This window comes from Impatiens glandulifera, chromosome 6 (genome assembly GCF_907164915.1).
Source record: "Impatiens glandulifera chromosome 6, dImpGla2.1, whole genome shotgun sequence".
Taxonomy (NCBI): Eukaryota; Viridiplantae; Streptophyta; class Magnoliopsida; order Ericales; family Balsaminaceae; genus Impatiens; species Impatiens glandulifera.
In genome coordinates, this window is record NC_061867.1 from 23,777,069 (window position 1) to 23,794,358 (window position 17,290).

At 35.0% G+C, this 17,290-nt stretch overlaps 1 protein-coding gene across 2 annotated transcripts; it reads right to left on the reverse strand.

Moving 5' to 3' along the window:
• Positions 1 to 9,897: 9,897 nt before the first annotated feature.
• Positions 9,898 to 12,764, reverse strand: LOC124942867 (G-type lectin S-receptor-like serine/threonine-protein kinase SD2-5). Of its 2 annotated transcripts, none has more exons than XM_047483436.1 (2): positions 12,689 to 12,764; positions 9,898 to 12,614 (listed from the first exon to the last, which is right to left on the reverse strand). In XM_047483436.1, exon 2 carries the CDS (start codon positions 12,580 to 12,582, stop codon positions 10,012 to 10,014), a length of 2,571 nt encoding a protein of 856 aa, XP_047339392.1. In that variant the 5' UTR covers positions 12,583 to 12,614; positions 12,689 to 12,764; the 3' UTR covers positions 9,898 to 10,011. The 2 variants fall into 2 exon arrangements, with proteins under 2 accessions (XP_047339392.1, XP_047339393.1); XM_047483437.1 differs by having other exon boundaries at positions 9,898 to 12,581; positions 12,613 to 12,747.
• Positions 12,765 to 17,290: the final 4,526 nt, after the last annotated feature.

Sequence of the window (17,290 nt, forward strand, 5' to 3'; positions counted from 1 at the left end):
TATACATGTTCGTTATCATTTTATTCGGTCAGCTTTATAAGATGGAGTATTAGCTCTTGTTAAGATTCCCATGAATGAGAATCCAACTGATATGTTGACGAAAGCTGTGAAAAATGAGAAACTGAAGTTGTGTGAAACTTCAGTTGGTCTTCTTCGTTAAGACACCAGATGGGAAGTCACCACCGATCGAGAGATGATGAAGTTAGTCTCCAAGTGGGAGATTGTTGAGTTATGGAGCCTACACTTATAATAAACTCTACAATTGTTAATTAGAGTTTATTGGGTTTGTATTTGTTTTGGGCTTGGGCCTGGCCAAGAATTATTTAGGTTATTACCTGAATGTTTACCCTATAAATATGTGATTATTAAGGTTTACAAAGAAGAAAAACAATTCTAGAGAGATAAAGTGTGACGCAAAAACTCTATATTCCTTCTTCTTCATAGTGAAATCTGGTGGTGACTGAAGTGGATGTAGCTCAATTTGAGTGAACCACTATAAATCTGTGTGTTCTTCTGTTATTCTTTCTTGCATTTTTACAGATTGTTTCAAGCTGGTCGAATTTGGGAGATACAAATCCTAACAGGTGTATGTTGAGCAACCACTCGGGTATATGAAGAGAGGTGATGAGAATAAGGTGCTAAGATTGAGAAAAGCCCTTTACGGGCTGAAGTAGGCTCCTCGTGCTTGGAATGAGAGAATTGACGAGTATTTTAAGAAAAACGGGTACTAGAATGTCAGTACGAGCATTCCTTATACACAAAGAAATCATAAAATGATATGATGATAGTCGCTCTCTATGTTGACGACCTCATATTCACCGAAAACAATACAAAATAGATTAAAGAGTTTAAGGAGGTAATGAAGAAGGAGTTCGAGATGACAGACTTAGCTCTGATGAAATATTTTCTTGGCCTATCAGCTAGATGACGTGATTTTTATATCCCAAGAGAGGTACGTGCTTGAAATTTTAAAGAAGTTTAAAATAAAAGATTGCAAACCGATTTCTACTCTAATGGAACTAGGCACTAAACTCTAAAAGTTTGATAGAGGAGAACGAACAGATGATGGGAAATATTGAAGCTTAATTAAAGTATAAGGTATCTTACAAACAAGAGACCCGACCTAATGTTGAGTGTTGTGATAGCAAGTAGATTCATGAAGGATCCAAGCTATACACATTGGAAGGCCTTGAAGAGAATTTTGAGATATGTTCGAGAAACCCTTTCACTTGGTATTTTCTATTCAAAATCAGATGACTAGTGATTAGTGGGTTACTCGGATAGTGATTGGTGTGGTGATGTTGATGACCGGAAAAATACTTTGGGTAATGTATTCCTACTCGAAAAATACGACTTTACTTGGCTATCAAAGAAGTAGCCTATTGTAACTCTATCGACCTATGAGGCAGAGTATGTGGCGACCTCTTGGAGCGTGTGTCATGCAGTCTGACTTTTAAATTTATTAAGACATTTGAGAGTGATCAGAGATGAAAAGACTATGATTGGAGTTGATAACAAGTTGGCGATCGAGTTGACAAAAACCTGATTAATCACAGAAGGAGCAAGCATATCGACGTCCGATTTCATTTTATCCGAGGACAAGTTAGAGAAGGAAAGGTTGAACTGGAGAGTTGTAAAAGAATGATTGAAATGAATGATGAGAAGAATATTTAAGTTTAAGGGTGAAATTTGTTGAATAAACTTAAATTAATAAGATTTTTTTGGTTTTTGATGTTTAATATTCCTAAAGTAATAATAATGATTTAGGGATGAGTGAGATAACAAAAAGATTCAGGTGGGAGACCTATTCAATATGCATAATAATTTATTTTATCATTTGAAGAGTCAAACATATTATGAGTTTATGTTTTCCTATAAAGAGCGGCAAAAATCCACTTTAGATGAATAAGAAGAAATATATTTTTCCCTCTTGTTACCAACAAATTTTAGGCTTAAGAGGATAATTTGTGATCCTACCATTTAGGTCTATCTAACTAAGGTTATGAAGGAACACATATCAAAAACAATACAAACTAAGTTAGGACATTATTTGTTAGTCAAGGGAACTAGAAAAAAAACACAATCAAAATCTGCCATCTCAAGTGACAAAGAAGAGACTTATGACTCAAAAGCTCGCGGTGAGAGGACTCAAGATCAAAATGGATCGAAGCTCTCTTTGCGAACATTGTTCCATTTCGACTAACATAATTAACTCCACTATGAAGCTCATCGTTTCACCCTCGAGCTTCATTTGTTATCTTATCGTATTTTTATAAAATAAATCATTTTCTTTATGTGATTGATCCATTAATTCTCATAGCTTTTTTTTTGTGGGTGGACCATGGAATTTTGACTTCGATGCGATCTCCTCACACACATGTGCTGGAATATCCTCATTGATGTCGTCTTCTTCGTGGTTCTCGGTTTCGAGTCGGTCTCGACAACACAGCCTAGTCGATGGCACTCCTAGTCAGTGGCGGACCTACAAGGGGGGGGGGGGGCCTCCCCCAACCAGGGTAAAACTTTTATTATATTATATATATATATGTTTATCAAATAAGGCTTTGTCTGAGTGGTTTTGGAGTTGAAAAATATAGTAGAGGTCAGGTGATCAAACCTGACTCTACTATATTATAACTTCGCACTTCTTTTTATAAAATTTTTATTTTATACAAACACTATTTTCTAATATTTATAATAAATTAACCCTTCCTTTTATAAAAACTAATAAAAAAACTAATTCATAATTATAGTATTCTAATTTCAAATATAATTTTATTAAAGTAATTATTATTAATATTTTATTTTATACAAAAAAATATTTTCTAAAATACAATATTTATAATAATACATAAATTTTAGTTAATATATAAATAAAATTTATTTATATAAGTTAAAATATAAAGAATTATATATAAAATAATGAAAATCATATAATATTATTATTTATTTTAAAACTAGATTTATATTATAATTTATATATATATATATATATATATATATATATATATATATATATTTTGTTAGGATCTAGGTAGCCGCTGGAGGACCGGGGGTTGGACCGGTTAGCGGTTCTCACTCGAAGGGTGGTGGTTAATCCGGTTAGAGATTAACACCGGGGTTTCAATACTACACAATCTGTCACAAATCCTTGAACTAGGTTCAAGCGCGGAAGAGGTTTGCTTTCAGGTTGAAGCAGCACACTTGTATAATGGACAAGGTCGGTTTCGGATGATGGAGGTTTGAAAAATGGTGGGTCGGTTTCGGTAACCTGGTGGTTTGGTATGGATAATATAGAGTCAGTTTAGAGCGGTGTAGTTAAGTTTAATGTAAGTCGGTTAGACAGTGGAGCCGGCAGAAAGTAAATAACAAGACCGATGTTATGGATGTTCGGAGATAAAACTCCTACGTCACCCCTTCCTCTCGAAACCGCGAGAAGGATATTCACTAAGGAATATAAATTCAATCCGATCGAGACTTATTTCCTGCTCGATAACACTTTTACAATTTGTACCGGAATTGTAAGTTAAACACTTCAACTTTCACACCAGGCTTTCTAGAACGAGCACACTGTTTTCACTTGTAAATTGAATGCTTGCTATGTCACACTTGTCCCGCATTTACTCTTCTTCAACTGCCCCTTTTATAGGTGAAATATGCCAACGGTCATATTTCACTGCCTTGAATCTGATTGGTTGAGCAGGGTTGCAGATGTTCAGTGATTCAGAGATTTAGATCTGCGGTCGCCTTTCCAGACCTGACAGTCAACCTCAGACCTGGCAGTCTGTTCTTCCGGTATGTAAGATAGACCTGCTGGGTTTGTCTTTTACTCAATGTAGGCACTGTTTGTTGGACAGTTGTCTGTATTTGGAAGATCTCCTTTCTGACTTATCCCGAAGTGGAAAGATCCGGCAGGACTGTCTTCTGCAGCCTGCAGACTTTCCTCAAACTTGTATGGATATGGAAGTGTTCAGTCTGTTCCTTTGGTATCATTCTCAGCAGATACCCGAATTGTCTTCTTGTACTGGTCGGTCATTTGACTTAACCGAATGGCTTTCGGTATGAGTGATGTAACCGGTCTTCTTCCGGTTATTCCTCTGCCTTGTGGCTGATCAGGTGTTTGATGATTCCGGTTTTAAGCTTTGGCCGATCCTTTCTTTGTGCGGTCACGTTCCAAGTATTCTTGGTCGGTTTACTAACTTGACCGGCTAGTTTTCTTAGCCGGTCCTTTTGTTTGTCCGGTCCGGTTCGTTGTTCCTGCATGGAAGGTTTATTTAAGTTAGGTTTATTTGAACCAGTCTAATTTTATCTAACAATTTCTCCCTTTTTGATTATTTTATTTAAAATTATCAAAACTATGTAAGTTTGCAACCGTAGGCCGGTTGTTTTGTTTGTCCGGATTTTTGAAACTGACTTAGGAGAATTTTTCGAAAAATTTTGAGAAAATTTTTGGAAGAGTCTTTATCTTTTATCTTATCAATTTCTCCCTTTTTGATTATTTTATTTAAAATGATCAAAACTAAGTAAAGATGCAAAAAATGGCCGGTTTCAAAAATAGCTTTATATATAAGATAGAGTCTTTATCTTTTATCTTATCAATTTCTCCCTTTTTTGATTATTTTATTTAAAATTATCAAAACTAAGTAAAGATGCAAAAGATGGCCGGTTTCAAAAATAGCTTTATATATATGATAGATAACCGAAAATAACATAATATATATATAAAAATATTAAGACAAGTAAAGGAAAGAGAGCTCCTATTCCGAGTCCGAGAAGTCATATATGCTCCGCTTTTTCTTCTCCGGTGGCGGTCGACTGGCCGGTTCGGAAACTCGTTGTCTTGTAGACCGGGGCTGCAGTTGTTCTTCAACTTCCTCTTCGACTTGAGCAGCCTGCTGCGGTATACTCGTAATGACCGTTTCAGTGACCTCATTGAGCAGGTCGGCTATTTGAACTTTCTTCGAGGGTTCCCTCTTTCGCTTTGTCGGCGCTGAAACGGAGGAAACCGCCTTTTTCTTCTTGTTTTCTTTTGCGAAGCCTTCCAGCCTCCGTTTTTCCCTTTCCAACCGCTCAGCATCCTTCGCAGCTTGAGCGACTGCTTTCTTTGTAAGTCCCGGGAACTTGGCCTCTGACCTTCGAATCCGCTCGGCTTCCTCTTCTTCTTCGGTAAGTTGCGACGGTCGCGGTACCTCCTTTTCTTTACTTGCTTCGGCGTCCAGCTCATCCTGGACCCTCTTAGCTGCTTGAGCATCAGCCGCTACAGCCGCGGCATCCGCATTCATCTTAGCCCTCAGTAGTTCGGCAACTTGTTCGGAAAGCGCCTTGAGTTCGGCCTCGAGACCCTCATTTTTCTTCTCAAGTTCGGAGACCCGTCCGAGTGTTGTGCCGACCAGGTCCTCAGCCACCTCCGCCAATCGTTGATCGGCCTCTCTTTCAAGCCGGCCAAAGTCTTCCTTTAACTCGGAAGTCGTATCCTCCAAAATTACGGTTCGCTTAAAATATTTACTGCGCAGAGCCGCCTCTTCCTGTAGATCTTCGTCGATTTCTGAGAGTCGGTATTGATTTTTGTTCAAGAGATACCTTGTGGTGTCGGCGAGCTTGAGTGCCGAGCAAACGATTCTTTGGAATCTCTCCTTGAATGGCTGAACCGCGGAGTCTTCAAACTCTTGAATACGGCTATCAATCCGTTCTGCTGTTGAGTCTTCAAACCTTTGAAGACGGCCCTCAACCCATTCCTTTGTGAAGTCTGATTCGGAGACTTCCGGTAGTGGAGGAGGGGATTGCCCGGTGAGATTAGGATCCGCCCTTTCATCGGATTCTTTTGATTCCGCATTCTCCCTTGGAGGTGTTGGACAGTGATCCGGACATGTTTCGATCCGGGGAGCAGTATAGACCGGTATTTCCCTTTGACTGTATATTGCCTCCATCAGGTCAATTTCTTAAATGAGGTCTCATTTGGCTTTTTCAAGCCTTTCTAACACCCGCGGTGTTAAGGTGTCTTCCGGTCCCACCTCTTCGAACTCCTCCGTGATCTTCCGGATGCGTGTGGTTAGCTTCCGTAGTTGTACCTGTGGTTTTAAGAGGTAGGTTCGATGTAATACCTCTTCAAGTGTGTTGGATTTTGTGAGATTCATGATCAAGTCCTCCACTTCCTTCAGTCTTTGGATGCATTCCAAGTCTGTGTAGCCCGGTAGGATTTGCCTACACGGTTTGCCGAACCGGTGCTCGTGCCATTCGAGGTATAACTCCTCAATCGACTCGGCTCGCTTTTTGACGTCCTGAAGGAGTTTCAGAGATATCCTATCGGCCTCTGCTTCTTCGGCCTCCTCATTATCTTTGTCGCCGCCTTCATCACCGACATCTTCACCACCCTCTGTGGTCTCAGGGTTTGCGTTAGGACCGGCTTCATCGGCACATCGACCCGAGTGCTCTTCTTCGTTGGCCGATCTTTCGTCGTCGGTCTTTTCTGTATCGGTTCTTTCAGATGATGAAGCCGACCCTTCCTCCTCCGTTGGCTGCGGTGGTTCCGAGAAAGTTACTTTCTCTTTTCCTTTGCTTTCGGCCTTTTCTTTTGCCGGGGCCGCTTTCTTGTCGGCTTTCTTCTTTCGGCCACCTGTGGAACCGGGGGCCGGCTGCTTCCTTTCTAAGAATTGTTTCGATCTGACGAGGCTTCTATTTGCGACGATGACGCCGGGACCGATGTTGAGATTGTGGTGAAGGAAGATCTTACCGAGAGGAACGGCGTATCCCCATGACCGGTTTGAATCCGTTTTCACCATTTCCATTAAGTTGTGGAACACTACTTTTGCCCAGTTAACCTTTGTTCCCTCTATCAGGCCGATCAGCATCCTGATTTTGTCCCTTGTTAGACTGCTATAGTTTCCTCCCCTTGCCAGAATCGCCGTTGCGAAGATATCAAAAATTGGAATATACTCCGGTTTCAACGTTGATTTGCTGCCGGATACTTTTATCGGCTCCTTAGTTGCCGAGAGTATCTGGCAAGCCGCCTCAAAAGTCTTAATGTCTATGTCTCCCGTTGCATCCTGGCCGGTTGTTGGAAGGCGCAGGCTCTCTGATACCAATTGTTAGGATCTAGGTAGCCGCTGGAGGACAGGGGGTTAGATCGGTTAGCGGTTCTCACTCGAAGGGTGGTGGTTAATCCGGTTAGAGATTAACACCGGGGTTTCAATACTACACAACCTATCACAAATCCTTGAACTAGGTTCAAGCGCGGAAGAGGTTTGCTTTCAGGTTGAAGCAGCACACTTGTATAATGGACAAGGTCGGTTTCGGATGATGGAGGTTTGAAAAATGGTGGGTCTCTTTCGGTAACCTGGTGGTTTGGTATGGATAATATAGAGTCAGTTTAGAGCGGTGTAGTTAAGTTTAATGTAAGTCGGTTAGACAGTGGAGCCGACAGAAAGTAAATAACAAGACCGATGTTATGGATGTTCGGAGATAAAACTCCTACGTCACCCCTTCCTCTCGAAACCGCGAGAAGGATATTCACTAAGGAATATAAATACAATCCGATCGAGACTTATTTCCTGCTCGATAACACTCTTACAATTTGTACCGGAATTGTAAGTTAAACACTTCAACTTTCACACTAGGCTTTCTAGAACGAGCACACTGTTTTCACTTGTAAATTGAATGCTTGCTATGTTACACTTGTCCCGCATTTACTCTTCTTCAACTGCCCCCTTTATAGGTGAAATATGCCAACGGTCATATTTCACTGCCTTGAATCTGATTGGTTGAGCAGGGTTGCAGATGTTCAGTGATTCAGAGATTTAGATCTGCGGTCGCCTTTCCAGACCTGACAGTCAACCTCAGACCTGGCAGTCTGTTCTTCCGGTATGTAAGACAGACCTGCTGGGTTTGTCTTTTACTCAATGTAGGCACTGTCTGTTGGACAGTTGTCTGTACTTGGAAGATCTCCTTTCTGACTTATCCCGAAGTGGAAAGATCCGGCAGGACTGTCTTCTGCAGCCTGTAGACTTTCCTCAGACTTGTATGGATATGGAAGTGTTCAGTCTGTTCCTTTGGTATCATTCTTAGCAGATACCCGAATTGTCTTCTTGTACTGGTCGGTCATTTGACTTAACCGAATGGCTTTCGGTATGAGTGATGTAACCGGTCTTCTTCCGGTTATTCCTCTGCCTTGTGGCTGATCGGCTGTTTGATGATTCCGGTTTTAAGCTTTGACTGATCCTTTCTTTGTGCGGTCACGTTCCAAGTATTCTTGGTCGGTTTACTAACTTGACCGGCTAGTTTTCTTAGCCGGTCCTTTTGTTTGTCCGGTCCGGTTCGTTGTTCCTGCATGGAAGGTTTATTTAAGTTAGTTTTATTTGAACCAGTCTAATTTTATCTAACATATTTTATTAATTTTAATATAATTAATAATACAAATTACTTATAAATATAAGGGTAAAATAACCATTTATATAAATATAAGGGTAAAATATTATTTTATATTTCTTAATTTTAAATTAATTTTAAATTATTTCAACAAATAAATGTATTTGTTTGATTTTATTTAGTGGTTGTGACACATATTTATTTTTAATAATTTATTTTATGTAGGATATAGAATAATGAAGATGTTCTATAAACGAATTTGTACTTCTACATCACATGACCAACATGAGTCTTCTCAATCAATTAATGAGCCTACTAATGAGTCTAATGTTACTGATCAAATATACATGGTTAGAATATAGCATATCAAAAGATGCATCATTTTGTTTTTGGTGTTATCTTTTCAAACCTTTAAATAGAGAAAACGTAGATGATACATTTATAGGAGATGAATACAAAAATTGGAAAAGAGCATTAGAAAGATTCAATCGTCATATGAGAACTTCAAATAGTTGACATAATGAAGCTAGAATTCAATTTGAATCATTTTAAGATCAAAGACATAACGTGAGAAACGTTTTACGTACACATGGTCGTAATATATAAATAAATTATCACACATGTTTAACGACAATATTTGATGTAACACGCTTTCTATTGAGGCAAGGATTACCTTTTCGAGGACATGATGAATCAAGTAGTTCATCAAATAAAGGAAATTTTCTTGAATTGATTGATTGGTATTGTCAACGTAATGAAGATATTTGTCTTCTTTTGTACCGACTCATGGACAAGAATAATTTAGTAATTGTGCTTATTAGTATTTTTATGTAATTATCGAGTAAAATTTTAATTAAAAAATGCATTTATTTGATAGCCAAAAAATGCTACGTTATTATATATTTGGCCCCCGAACAAATATTTCTGGGTCTGCCACTGCTACTAGTCCCGACGAATATCTGCATCATATGTGGATGCTGTTTACATCTGCTTTGGTGATAGAAAATCTACCTAACAATAACGAATTTGAAGCTTTTCCTTCTTGTTTTCTATTTGGAAATACAATGTCTAATTTATTTTAGTTTGGATAATGTCACTTAGTTGCTTGAATTTTATTTTATAATAATGCATATTCCCACATTCGTTACTAAAGAAGCTAATTAATAAATTGTTTTTTGTTAGTTAGTCCAAAAACAACATTAATCGAATTGAAAATGTCTAAATAATTAAATGTGTTAGTTACCTATCATCTAGTCTAGACTAAAATTATTTAAAAGATGCCACTAAATCCTGAATTTGATAATGTATATTATATTAATTATCTGTGGGACAAATGTTTAAATAGTCACCATAGAAGTGCTAGAAAAATATTTTTTTCACAGTAGATAAAAAATCCCTTGATATGGTGGTGTCATTTTTGTGCTAGTAAACTTTAAATGAGCATATGACTGGAATGACATGCGAGAGTTTGTTTATTGCAGTAGTTCACTAATTAAGCTAATACCTTTCAATATGTGCTTATATATGAAACAAAATAATCAAAAATCAAAACTGCATCAACCATTTTACCTTATCTAGTTCATAAATATTTGTAATAAGTGTGATACATAAGTTCTTCTTGGATATGAAAGGTAAAATACATAAGTTCTTTTACCTTGGTCCTGATAAGATGGAAGGAAACATTGGTGTAGTTACACTAACCTTGACATCAGGGTTTGTTGGCACGTTTCGAATGGGAGGATTTGTGAAATTGTAATCCAAGTTGTTTTCGACTTCAATGACGCATTCCAAGACCTTAACCACATTTGTCATTGAAGGCCTCCTAGAGAAGTCACTTTGCAAGCACCATGCAGCTAACTTTATTATCTTGACAACTTCCTCAATATTTGATTGCATTTCCAAATCATCTTTATCGATTAAATCTTGAAGTCGCTCCTCTTCACCCATCTGTTTAAACATGCCCAAGAGATGCTTATTGTCCTCAATTTGAGATCTGTCTAAGTTTGGTCTGCCACACAAGATTTCCATGACCACCACACCAAAGCTATAGACATCTACCTTTTCTGTAATATTTAGGCTTAGCCATTCTGGAGCAATATAACCCGGAGTCCCTCTTAATGTTGTTATGATTTGGCTATGATCTTTCTCCACAAGTTTTGCCAATCCAAAATCAGAGATTTTCGCATTGAAGTTCTCATCTAAAAGTATGTTCTGAGGCTTAATGTCCAAGTGCAGTATTTTCTGTCTACAATCTTCATGAAGATATGCCAATCCTTTTGCTATGTCGATGATAATCTTCTTCCTCAATTCCCAGCTAAGTCTGACTTCTTGGTTCTTGTAGAAAATCCATTTGTCCAAAGATCTATTCGACATGTACTCGTAGATAAGAAGTGTATGAGACTCTTCAGCACAATATCCAATTAACTTCACCAAATTCACATGATGAATGTTTCCAATAGTCTCGACCTCTGCCAAGAAAGACTTCTTTAGTTTGTCGAATCCATCTAGGAATTTCACTGCCACTTTGACGCCATTACTTAAAGTCCCTTCAAATACTGAGCCAAATCCTCCTTCTCCGAGTTTTGTACTAAAGTTGCAAGTAATGGATTTGAGTTGATCATATGAGAATCTAGTTGGCAATCCTGATAGTTGAGGAAGATGATTTTCAATTGCGCTTTTGACCATTTTCCTTCTATTATACACGAGAAAGAAGAAACCGAGGAGAAGACAAATAGAAATGATAGTTACAGCAATAATAGATGCAGTAATACTTGTTGCTCTCCTTGAACTTTTTTTTGGGGAAGAAACTTGTTCCTGTACTTTAAGAAACAACGAGATTTGTATGCTCTGGGAATCCACATCTATGGCCTTAAGAGAGAACACTTCATTAATTAATAAACATGGGTAAACTTTCCCCAAATACTTATTATCATCAGCATAATCACCGTTGTGGGAGTAGTAGTATTGCGAATACACTAATGCTTTGCATGAGCAATTTCTCAAACAAGCCAATTTGCAATCTTGTAAGCTCACATTCATATTTCTTTGGCGTTGGAGGAAGTTAAAATAAGTTGTATTCCTAAGCTCCACAAGACTATGATATTGAGAATCAGCACATGATATGTTGGTGATAATGGTGCAACTAATGTTTGGTTTTCTATAGTCTATTGGCCTTAAGATAAGTGATCCATCTTTCACCTTTTCTGGACAGCTACACTGTTTTGATCCTGAACATAAGCCATATCTTCCGCACGCCATAGGATGATCACAATCACGAATTTGATCTTTAAGTGGATCATTCAATATCTTGGGTTCATACTGTCCAAGCTTGTAAAAGTTGAAGTGCCCGTTGGCTTCTAGCTTCGAGAATTGATAAGTGAGGTTGGTTGAAGCATTTTGTTCTAGGATGCTCATAAACCAGTCGTTAGTTTCTCCTTCCAGAATAATGGTGGATGAATTAAAGTAAATCTGAGGAGGATTAGACTCTATGTAGGCGACCAAACTTCCCTGCTTGTCACGGGTGAGCGAATACAATCCTTGGTTCAAACTATCTTCAGATTGGCTGGCTATTAGCTTCTGTCCTGGCAACAAAATCTGGCCTCTAACTAAGGTGTCAGTGGGATGGTCAAAAGATTGCCAAACAATGGAATGGTCATCTCCAAAGAGTATAAGGTTTCCTGTTTCAGTTAACTTGAATCCTAAAACAGATTTACCTGTGTTGTTTGTGGACCAAACCAATTTGTCGTCTGCATTTGCCAAGATTAGATCACCTTTTGAAGTGAACTTTAATGTAGCATTCCCTTGCAATGGATCATTCCGATTTGCAGACCAAATCATCACTGGATCATTATATATAACATTATCACTAAAGTCATCATTAAAGATGTTGTTTTGGAGGATGATTATTATACCAAAGAAGCATGAAGTGTTGAAAAAGTTACAAGTGAAACCACTAATGAACTGCGAGCCACTGGAACTTGAGTTTTTGAGAAGAATGGATTTAAAGAGGTCGAATCCATATGTTGTACTATTTAACAACACTGAAGGTAGCTGGTTGATCATCCATGATGTAGAAGTAGTTGTATTTATGGAGGGAAAGACATATTCAGATGGTGGCTGATCAATCTTCAAAGAGATGAGATATGATGGTGAAGATAAGAGGAAGAGAATCATGAAAATAGTACTTGGTTGTAGCTGGTGAATCTTGTGATCCATGTTCATAACATATATATAGGAAGGGTCCGAAGGGATACCTGAATTTGTTGATAAATTGACAACAGAATATAAACAATTCTTAAATATCAAATAAAAACTTTCAGTACCTTACCTTACAACCAAATTGGATAGAATGTTAGCTAGCTAGTCATCCAGCCATTAAGGAATGAAGAAGTGCATTATTCTTATCAAAGTTGACTGTTCAAAGGTCCTGAAACTCTTGGAGCTTATCCTAATTCATACATGCAGTTGGGATGGGCCCCATAATAACAATGGGTGGTGGGGAATTTGAAGTTGATTCTTGATGACAATAATTGCTACTCTTACTTTAAAGCTCCATTCACATTAGTGATACACTTGTAGAGTCCTTCCACTAAGTTAATAAGATAATAACAAAATTTCAAAGTAAAAAAATGTTGGGCAGTTGTCCATCAAAGCATTTAAAAAAATGTTTGATTTTAGAGGAGTTACTTGAAGTACCAAATTTTGAAGTTATTTATTGTTCATGTAGACTATAGTTTTTATTAAATAATGAAAATGTTTAAGAGCAATTCCAACTCAACTGCAAGATGACCCCTAAAATGAGTTTTTATTCTCTAAACCACACCCAAATCAAAACTCAAAATGAGTTTATACTCATTTTCTCTCCCCCATGAAAACGCAAATTTGCGTATGCATTATTCACATATTCAATTTTTTTTTACAAATACAAAATGAACCCTCTAACTATATTTATAAGTTAATTTTATATATTTTAATATTTTATATCCTTATTGATATTGATATGTTTTTTTTTTAATTTTTATCTTCTCTTTTTTTATTAATATTTTTTTTATATATCATAAATTTATAATAATGAATAACATTGATAAAAAAACTAAAAAATAACAAAATAATTTTTAATAATGTTTGTTTTGATATAATTTTTTTATATTTGTACAGTGTAATTGAGTTTATTTAATAAAATTTAGTTTGTTTTTTTATTACTGTTTGTTTTGATATAATGTTATTGTTTGTGTAATGTAATTTGTGCTTGTTTATTTAATGATGTTTAATTTATTTTTTATGTGTAAATTATTAATTTATAATTAATTTTATCATATTTTTATGAGTTTGAAAAATATTAGGGTTTAATTTGTAAAATTGATAAATATATAGGTAGTATTGAAAAAAATTGTGTAAAAAGGAATATTCCAAAAATATTCTTTTGAGTTTGAAAATGAATTTTTGGGTTGGAGATAAATTACTGTTTGATGGGACACTTTCTGCATTTTAAGTTTGAAAATGGGTTTTGGGGTTGGAGATGGTCTAAGTACGCAATAATACAGGCATAAAATAAGAGAAATGTTGCAAAATGTGAAAATTAAAACAAAACATGTCACTTAATACATATGATAGAGCATAAATTTTCGAAAAGGATGATAAACTTTCGACTGACTCCACTCATTTTTTAGAATGAATATAACTTTTCTTATAATAATATAATAATAGTATTATGAATGACATGCATGAGATAACTACGATAATTGAAGGTACAACGATTTATTTTCAGCTAGATAGTAGATTAGAAAATAATCGGAATTGTTACCCAAAAGCTAAGATTTGTCTCAACAATCGCAAAATTTTCTGCAACTGTCCAACGACTTAAATAAATAAAGTCAAATCTAGCAAAATTCTTTGTGAAAATTATCAAATTCAAAAATAAATATTCGATAGTAAGTTGATCGATTAATTCAATAAGAAAAGAAGTGAGAGTTATGATTCAATTTCGTTGATACCGTCCAACCAAAAATTCTGAATTTTGAAGTGCAATCGATAGTGCATAATCTAATGAATCTTTTTCTTAGTCTACAAGATACTCCATATACTAACCCGACAATATAAAAAGGTTGAGATGCCAATTTAACATTCATCAGGCACATTCCACAACAACTATAATACATATTTTGGTATGCAGTCGTCTGAAAAAATTTCACCATTAATAGCCAAGCTGTTGGAATTTAAACTCTAAAAATTTCTCCCAAACAAAAGTAATAAGAAAATAATTTATCGAACAAATTGTAACACTATCCAATAATGCATATGTTCATAATATATATTATATATATATATATATATATATATACTTTTGAGAATTATTTGTGGGATTATTCTCATTTGTTCTAATAATATTTGCGTGACTATTGGAAATCAACTTCTGAGCTTTAACAATATTGAGATTCAAACGAAATAAAAAAAAATGAAAAAGAATTAACCCTAAGCAATAGATTGCTATAAAAAAAAATAGGAGTTGCTGTATTGATTATCAAAACAGTTAAGCTGAAAATTTATGTAAAGGGATATTCCTTCTTTTCCTAAATATAAAGCTATACATATTTTAACTCAAACTAATTTAATGTTTAAAATATAACTCTAGCTTATTAGAAGAAAAAAAAAGGAGAACGAATTAAGTATGTAGTACACAAACACATTTAATCAAGCGCATAATTTGCTGTCTGACAGGTTTAAACCCAGAAACTTAGGGTTAATATTCACCTCTTATTGTCGCTAAACTAAAAGAGGGAATAACTCTAACTTATTAAGTGTCTAACTGTATTTTCACAATTTTATAAACAAAACATATTAGTCCAAAATGTTGGAATTTTTAAACTAGTTCTATAAATTCCATTAATGAATGGAAATTAGAATATGGATAATAAAATCAAATCAAATTCACATGAAATTCAAACGTGAATTAAAAGGTGAAATTTGATCCAAATGTATAATTTAAATCAATTAATTTAAATTAATTGATCTAAAATGCCTTGATGACCAATTAACAAAATGTTGTTAATTTGTAGTGTAACTTACATGAGTTAGTTATTATTATTATTATTTGTTATGATAATTTATATTATTATTAACAAATTGGAAAACCATGTAATGTTAGTATTGAATTGTAAATGCCTTAATTGTTTTGGCAAACAATTACTCTATAATGAAGAGAAACACGTTAAGGTATTGAAGAGGCAGACAATGCCAACCGTTGGATCAAATGATGATTTTATTTAATGGTTTAACTTTCAACAATATAAGACCTCTCATCTCTAATAAAAAATAACTTCTTCATTTTTCATTCTTTCTCACTCTAGAATTCCAAGAGTCTTCTTCTTGTTTTGTGAGTGTTCTTCGAGTTCTTCGTTCGATTTTTCCGTTAAAACCCGGTGATAGTTCAGGTACTTTATCAAGCTCGTTGTGTAGTGATTTCGGTGCTGAATCACTACTAGATTCGTTGTACCCTGGGAGACAGCCATATGTGATAAGCTCTAGCACATGGGGAGACGATGGAACTGTTTTAAGGGAAATGTGTCTAACACATGCTTCGAATCAACCATCAAATACGGTGATATTGTTCTTCGTATATCTTATTTTATTTTATTTATTTGTAACATCGTATGTATATATATTTTTCTGTTATTTCAAGACAATATATCTAACAATCTTAAAATAGTTTCTTTGTGCTAAGCTATTTAAGAGCTTGCGCCATCGAATATATATTTTTTTTGTCTTTGATGTTTCAGAAATACGAGTCGCGGTGTTGCGAAAGAGATGATGTTCATTTTGAAAAAATGAAAAAGATTCATCTTAAGGAATCAACAAATAAAGATAAGTCTTTATTGCATATAAATATGTTTGATTATTAACACATATATATTCTTATGTTGTTAAAGCTTAGTTTTTATAAGCTAATATATTTTGATATAAAAATTTTCTCAAGAAATATTGATTTGTATATTCATTATACAAATGTTATATAGAAAATAATCTAGAACACAATAATTTAATTTGTTCTAGTCTTATTTACAGATTTGTTTGGTCATTAAAATTATTAATAATAATGAATGAAAATAAGAAAGTAACTAATATGTTAGCTTTCAATTTTTATAAAATTTATGGTGTTAAAATTAATTATAATTGAAACATATTGTTTCAGTTTTAAAATAATTAATTATAATATATATATATTCTTAAATTAATTAAGCGTGATGATTAATAAGAATGTGATATGTTGATTATTAACGAAACATAGTCTATTTATATATGTACATATAAATTGTCTTATATATTTACCGTTTGATTATGATACTAAGTTATCAATTTTGTTTGACAGAGTTTAAGTCAAAAATAAGAGAAAAATAAGTTTCTCTAAAGAGAAGACAAAAGGTCGTAAACAGTAATACAACAATAAAAGGGCGCATTGACACAGTGGTTCAAAGTTCAGACGCAAGGGTGTGAGGAGGCGAAAGGTCCCTAGTTTGAATCCCATTTAGCCGATGATTTCTTTGATTGAACCATTCAAATTTCTTGTATAGAAATCTGATGTGTTATAAAATGACACTAGTCATTTATGATGGAACCATTCAAATTTCTTTTATAGAAATTATTAAATGAATGGAGCCAATGATTTCTTTCATAAGAAATCTGATGTGTTATAAAATGACACTAGTCATTTATGTTGAAACCATTCCAATTTCTTGTGTAGAAATTTTGAGATAAATGGATAGTCAATAATTTCTTGATAGAAATCAGACTAGTTAAAATGACTTTAGTCATTGATGTTGAAACCATTCGAATTTCTTGTGTAGAAATTATGAGATGAATGGATAGCCAATAATTTCTTGGTAGAAATCAGACTTTTAAAATGACTCTATATGTTGGAGATGAATGAGGTCGA